This window comes from Podarcis pityusensis (assembly GCF_964106645.2).
Source record: "Podarcis pityusensis genome assembly, chromosome: Z".
In the NCBI taxonomy this organism is placed as follows: domain Eukaryota; kingdom Metazoa; phylum Chordata; class Lepidosauria; order Squamata; family Lacertidae; genus Podarcis; species Podarcis pityusensis.
The window spans coordinates 25,475,437-25,482,758 of NC_138044.1; the positions used below are offsets into that span (position 1 = coordinate 25,475,437).

A 7,322-nucleotide genomic window follows, 5' to 3' on the forward strand; every position below is an offset into this window, starting at 1 on the left:
GTCTTACCTGGATTGAGCTTCAGTTTGTTGGCTCTCACCCAGTCCATTACTGAGGCAAGACAATGGTCAAGTACAACCTCACCGGCAGGTGAGAAGGCAGTATGCTGAGCTTGGTTGCTGGCAACGTACCCCGGAGTTTCATGTAGATGTTGAACAGCATGGGGGATAAAATTGAACCCTGAGAAACCCCACACTGAAGGCTCCAAGGTGAAGAACTTCCCAAGTATCACCCTCTGGAAACGACTACACAAGTACAACTGGAACCACCACAATTTGTGTTGGCATGCAGCCAAGGAAACGGGGGCAATTGGCAGGCCCCCAGCTGGCTCCAGCGCGCTGGCCGGTGTACTGGGTGAACTCCAGTCCTTGGTGCAGCATGAATCTGCGACCCAAGCTTCTGAAGCTAGGGCACGCTACTCAGCAGAGTAAACGCCGCACAAACAGAAGAGGCAGGAGAGGTTGTGTGAGGATATTTACAAGCAGTTTATTCAGTGTACATCAGGACAAAAGGAAACATGTCTAATCTCCTTCGTGTCCAAAGCAAAAAAGCAAAAGCAATACACAAATGGAAGTTCTCAGCATACTGTGCTGGAGTGTAAACAGACATGTGACACACAACAATCATGCCTGTTCCTTAAGGTGGAACAGAATATTCCAACAATTTGGACAGCTGCTCCAGGATATCATGAGGTCAAGAATTAACAAGGAGACATTTCCCGTCTCTCTTCCAACAGTGGTCATCATACAGGGTGACCAAAACAGTTCCTATGACAAAACCGGGCCTAAATCCCAATTGAAATGTATATAGAAAATCAGTTTCCTCCAAGAGCGCCTGGATCTGATCTGTGGCCACCCACTCCAGGACCTTGCCTAAGGGGAGATTAGGAACTGGCCAATAGTTTTTCTGAGTCCTTAGATTTTCCGAGTTCAGTGAGGGTTTCTTAAGGAGTGGCTTTCCTAAGGAGTGGCCTCCTTCAAGCAGGCAGGGACCACCCTCTCTTGCAAGGAGACATTAATCACCTTCCTGGACCAGCCACCTGGCCCCTCCCTGCTAGTTTTTATCAGCCAAGATGAACTAAGGTCCAGAATGCAAATGGCCGTCCTGATCAATCCAAGCACCTTGTCCACATTCTCGATCCTTACCAACTGAAACTCATCCAACACAACAGGACTAGACAGTGCTCTGGACACTCCTTGGTCACCTCTGCTGTAAGAGCGGAGTTAAGATCCTGGTAGATGCAAGCAGTTTTATTATTTGCAAAGCTAAGTGTCTATGATGTATTCCAGCTCAAGTATTTTCAAGTATATTTAAAGGTGGATGAGGGCAGATGCAAAATGTAACCAAGTTTTAATATGCTTGGAGCAATCACCATTGGGCGTAACTCTGCTACAAAAGAGTCAAAATCTCTCTTCCAAACCCCCTTTTTTAAAAAAATATTTTTTTTAATGTAGCCAGTAAAATGGTAACATACAAACTCAACAAATCATAGATAAAACAGCACAAAGCAACATAGTAACAAAAGCAGTTCCAAAGCAGCTTAAAAAAATAGCCTCGGGGTGTTGAGGTCTTCCTAATATCTCTCCAATAGCTTCTTTTACTAGAAATACATGGAAGCCCAGAGACAATTATCATTCTCCTTCACACAATCTTCTCCCAGCTGTACTTATTTGCACCAAGATTTTCAAATTCTAGGAAGACTTCAAGTTAGTCAAGATCTGCATCCTCACCTTGTTGTTACAGCTATTTTAATTTCTCACCAAAACAAATACAACTTGTGACAGATAGTGCTTGTATACAATGTGTATGAATGAGTCATCAATGCAAGTAAACCATAACAGTATTTTCCTATATTGATTTAAATACCGACACCACAGACAGCATTCTTAAATAAGTAAGTTTGATTTTTGCTGTTCTGAAGTTGGTAATTCCTGGCAAGAGGAAGTTTCTTTCAAAGAGAAGGTACTTTCTCACATCCAGAGTACGACCATCCTGAAAGCCAGTAATCTTGTCCAGAGGAAGTATAGCCAACTGCTGCTCCCCACTAATTAGGGCAGTCCTGGAAGCGGAAGCAGTCACTCGCAATCTTCCACACTGTGTTGTTGTTTGTGGTTTGTGCTGTTAACAAGAAGTTCTGATTGAAGTACTGCTGCTTGCTCCCATCAAATTTGACAGACCCACATGTCACAACAAGGATGGTGTTATGGTTCAGAGTGGCTTGCTCTAAAGAAAGAAACAGAACAGAAGATATTAAGGCATGCCAGTATATCACAAGCCTATTTTTATACAGAATTGCTATCAAGCATTTCAAAGTTATTGCTTCTTTCTCCTCTTTCTAACTAAAACACCTGTAAAATGCAACCAACAATACAATCAGTATTATAGAAGCTTGCAGGGCAATCATGAAACAGGTATGCATATGTGTGTGAAGCTCAATAAGTATTAGTAAGTTCATCTTGTTATTATACTGTTTAACCCTAGGATGGCTAACCTGTGGCCCTCCATATATTTTTGGACTCTCATTTCCCAGCATAACCAAAAGTCAGGGATGAAGAGAGAGTCATTGGTGCCACAACTTACCCACCATTGGTTTAGTCCAAGGTGCCACTTTACAATGTTCTATGGGTGTCTAGAAAGCAGCTTCTACCAAGTCAGAATATTGGTCCACCTAGCTCAGTGTTGTCTACACTGAGTGGCAGCAGCTCTCCAGGATTTCAGAGAGGGAGTCTATCCCAGTAACATCTTGAGAGGCTGGAGGCTGAATCTAGGACCTTCGCTGTGCAAAGCAGATGCTCTGCCACTGAGATATGCCTCTTCTCTAACTTGCCAACTAGCAAAATCCCACCACCATTATTCGTTATTTCATTTTCAATATGTATACATCCAATAACAATACTTCTGTTGATAGTTTAGAAGTAAAAATTAAAACCATAAAATACAAAAATGCAGCATGAAAACAGAATCTACAAAAAGAGCAATATTTTCAGTGCTATTTTTCGCCATCCTGACTATGTTTTGCTTGTTACTATGCTATGCATACTTGTTTTATAGAAGTGAGTAATGGGCAACTTACACCTGCTAGGAGCAAAGCCCCAATGTCTTTCACTTGTGCTGTATCAGGTATATTTGGGCATCACATGGCAGGGCAGAGTCTCAAACAAAGATGTGCTCTCCCAAGCCCACATTCCTAGCATGTTCACATTTCTGTTTCAGAAACATCCACGCTAGTTTAGTCAGGTACACAGAATGGAAGATGGCAGGATCCCTAAGGATGTGCTCCAAGTGGAGCTGGCTTCACAGACTAGGCCGGCTGGCAGACTGACTCTGTGTCACAAAGATGTCTGCAAATGTGACATGGAGGCTGGGATTGCCGCTGTATGGCAATCCCTTACAAACAATTGCAATGCCTGGAGACAGACAGTCAGGCTGTGTGTCCACAGCAGTGACCAGAGGATGAATGACCACTGAAAGGAGCACAAAGAGAAGAAATGCCACGGTGCACCTGCAGCAGCAAAACCAAACGTCTTCATCTGCCCTACTGGACTCTACAGCCAAAGCAGGCGCTGTAACTCTCGAGTGGTTTGACTTTACCCCCAAAGGTGCGCTCTTCAATTATCTCCCTAGACAGATGGATGCTAACATTGTAAACTGCCCCGTGACCCTCAGATGAAGGACAGTATAGAAATGTAATTTTAAAAATTAAAAATATGAAATAAGTTGGGCAAAGGACTGTTCAAAGAGGCGACTTACAGGAAATTCAAATTAATCTTTAAGGCTTCTAAAAACAATTATATTCAGGTTACGTCCACACCAGCACTCTTTGTACAGTTCATAGGATTTTGCTCTGTTCTGTCCAGCAGCCTTGTAAGGTGGCATAGGAACGGATGTTCTAAAAAGCATACTGTCCAACAAGACAATGACTTATCCCCAACAAGAGCATACAAATCAATATGGCTAATTTGACACAACAACACCCTTTCACACACATACAAACAAACCATGCTGCAACCAACTGAACATAACCAACCAAGCTCTGGACTCTCCAATCTCTCACAATGCCAATAAAAATCAATAACTATATAAATAAAGGACCTACCCATGAAATGCTGACACAAAAACCCTGCACAATAGAATGAAAAGACCACTTCCACCCCTCTCCCTCCTTCTTTTTCTCCCCTGTTCCCCCTAAGTCTGTGACAATAGTGTCTCATACCGAACGTAAGCAAACTGTGAAAAAGACTCTGTGAGTTGAAAGTGGAGACACTATATGTACTTTTCCTTGTTTATTTGTTTGTTTTGTATCACAAAAATATTTAATAAGCACTTTTTTAAAGCATGTCACACTTTTTGCAATAGTTTTCTGCTTGAGCTATGAAGATCAGCACAAATAGGAACAAAGCTGCTCCTCGCAACCTTTTCCTAAAGACCATCAGGGACACTATGGATGCTTTTCCATTTCTACAATTTTTTAGAAGAATATACAGAAATGTCACAAGAACAGATTGGGTAGACATAATTTAACCACATAATTCAGAAACGCAAAGGAACAGCTGAAATTTCTGAAACTGGAATGATTGCAAGTTACATAATGTGAAAAGGTTAAATAATTCTACTTACATATTTAGAATCAAACTATCTTCCCTGATTTGTGGGCTACACTGTTTGACAAGGTATCTTACCATGAACAGGCTGGCAATCAAATGTGGTAACTTGAAAATCACTTGAAGGCAACATTTCAAAGAATTCTGCAAGTGCTGCTTGCCCAGATACTGCATTCCCATTCCAAACCAGGGTCGCTTTGTCCAGGTAGAGTTTGGTTAACACCTGAGAAACATTAGGAAGCATTACATGAACTCCAAGGGGAAACTGTGCTTTTATTACAGCACCCCTTCCTATATAGGTTGCTGCATCCAGATACAGTATTTACATTTTCCCTTTTCCTTTAGGGTTTTTTATTTTTAAAAAATCTGAAAGGCTTTTTAAAAAAGTCCCCCCACAAAATGCACAGAGATGCATTAAAGTCTTGTAATTAACACACCCAAATCAAAGCACCAAGTATAGGATGTGGGAGACCTTGCTTGGCAGCAGTACACTGGAAAAGGAACTAGGTATCTTAGCTGATCACATTCTAAGTATGAGCAAACAGCATGATGCACCTGGTAAAACAGTAAGAGAAACAACCTAACATTAAGAACTGTTTTAACAGTGAAATAGACTGTTTTGGGAGGCAATGACTCTCCTTTGCTGGAGGTGTGTAAGCAGGGGTTGGACAGCCATCTGTTAGGGATGCAAGAAGTTGCACCCTGCATTGCAAAATCCTACAGTGAGCTGGTACTTGGCTTCCAAAGTCCCTTCCAATTCTTTGGTTCTAAGTCTACAGAAAGGTGAGCCCCACTGAGTTCAAAGGGAGAAAGACTCAGGTTAAGTAGCTACCATTTCATGTCAGCTAACTGGAACTGCTCAGTCATTGCTTCCACACTTCCGTGTACCTGTTTGCACTATTTATAACACAATCCTATACATGTCTATTTAAACACCACTGCGTTCAATAGGACTTACAGGCAAGTGGTATAGGATTGTAGCCTTTGGATGCAGTCCTTTACAGATATTCTCACAGAGTAAACTCCCACTGATCATATTTTTGAGTAAACATACAGAGGATCAAGCTGTTAAGAGATAGAAACAAATGACATGTGTTTGAAGGCTGTGTCCATGACAACATGGAATGATCTAATAATCTCAGCATGTACAAATATGTATATTAGCATGAATAATATCAGCACCTACAACATCAGAACTCAGATATGTACTTTGCGAAATGCAGTAAATAATTCTTCTAAAAAAAACAAACCCCACACCAAACACAAAAGCTGTTGGGAATCTACATACCCGTCTCCTTTTATCCATGGTTTCATAGTAAATATTTGCAAATTCTTCAGCAGCTCTGCAAGCTTGATCGACATAGGTTTTAAAGTTCTAAACATAAAAACACAGCTCAATGAAACCATTTTCGAAGGGTGTCAACAGTAAGGTAAAGATGTCAGATGCAGAGAAGGGAACTCCATTTTGTAAAGTTCTAATTGATTTCCTTTTTGTGACATACAAGAGCTAGTATGGCTAATGGATGGAAATCTCTTCCATAGTTTTGCTTTGTTGTAACCCCTGCCTCAAAGCCATACAAACTTTATATAAGTGACTGGCAAAATGACCTATGACTATGATTTTGTCAACCATAATTACATGAAACAGTCCCAGACAGTATCAGCATAAACAGAGGAAGAGAAGCAGCAGTGAAGTTATGCCTTCAATTGTGTGCTAGGAGAAAGGCAGCAAAGGGATTGTTTCTTGGGGGGGGGGGAATGTGCTCCTGCACCATGAACTTTGTAGTGGGCCCTTCTACTGTGATGGTCACCTACGTACGACCACATACTTGTTTGTTCCATCCCTCCCCATTCCATTCACATAACAAGCCTGTAAGGTTAGGCTGAGAGAGAAAGAGAGCACACTAGTGGCCCGATATCTCCCAGTGGCTTCATAGCTGAAACTCTTGAACAAAGCAACCTCCAAGGATCGGACCTCATTTGCCATTGCCTCTACAGCAGCGGAAGCCTGGCAATACATTCCTTGGAAGCCGGTTCTTCAGCCCGTTGGTCCTGCCGCCCGAGGAGGTGGCCTCACATTGCCTCATGGGCCGGCCCTCCACTTAGGAGGTCGAATGCGTCCCTCCCTCCCAAATTTATCAACACAACGAACCCGGTTAGGCAGGCAGAGGCTAGGCCACCCTAAGAGCTACGCGGCAGGGCGACCTGAACCCACGTCCTCCGTCTCAGGGGCCGACACTCTAACCACTGCCTCGCGCTACCTCCTCAGCTTCCACTCTTACCACAGATGTAGTAGCCATGTGGGCGACGTCCCTCGAGGACTGAGGTAGAGAAGTGAGAGGCCAGACTCGCCTTAGGGGGCAACCTGCTCCTCTGGAGGAAGCACGCACAGGGATTGGCTGGAAGAGAAGCGCGAACAGTCAAGACGGACCCAGGAGACGGCGAGACAGGTAGGCGGAAACGGAAGCGCGGTCTCCGAGGAAGGCGTTAATTCCGCTATAGAGGTGCCGAGGCCTAGAGCGGCACCGCTCTAGGAAGAGATCCTGGCAAACGGGTGGCTTCATGCGTCGGCCAGAACTTCCGGCCGCCTGTCGCTATGGCGACGAATGACAGGCCTTCCGCTGCGTTTGGGCTCTCCCCCCCCCCCGTGTTCCGGTTTAGCGTAACTCTTTCTCCCGCCCCCTCCGCCACGTGCTTTTCCTGCTGCTTAGCACTGCAAGTTC

The 7,322-nt window shown here is 43.6% G+C and overlaps 1 protein-coding gene across 2 annotated transcripts; it reads right to left on the minus strand.

Annotated features, from left to right (window-relative positions):
• Positions 1-459: 459 nt before the first annotated feature.
• On the minus strand, positions 460-7,043 carry NXT2 (nuclear transport factor 2 like export factor 2). 2 transcript variants are annotated; one of them, XM_080990735.1, is made up of 5 exons: positions 6,882-6,934; positions 5,888-5,974; positions 5,558-5,664; positions 4,678-4,822; positions 460-2,221 (listed from the first exon to the last, which is right to left on the minus strand). In XM_080990735.1, exons 3-5 carry the CDS (start codon positions 5,633-5,635, stop codon positions 2,043-2,045), a joined length of 402 nt encoding a protein of 133 aa, XP_080846861.1. In that variant the 5' UTR covers positions 5,636-5,664; positions 5,888-5,974; positions 6,882-6,934; the 3' UTR covers positions 460-2,042. The 2 variants fall into 2 exon arrangements, with proteins under 2 accessions (XP_080846861.1, XP_080846860.1); XM_080990734.1 differs by lacking the exon at positions 5,558-5,664 and having other exon boundaries at positions 6,882-7,043.
• Between the last annotated feature and the right edge of the window lie 279 nt (positions 7,044-7,322).

Excerpts from the sequence above, each read along its gene's own strand:
- NXT2 (XM_080990734.1), bottom strand. Across the intron at positions 4,823-5,887 it reads CCATGGATAAAAGGAGACGG|GTGTTAACCAAACTCTACCT; the intron begins GTATGTAGATTC and ends AATGTTTCTCAG. Across the intron at positions 2,222-4,677 it reads TGATTGCCAGCCTGTTCATG|AGCAAGCCACTCTGAACCAT; the intron begins GTAAGATACCTT and ends TTCTTTCTTTAG.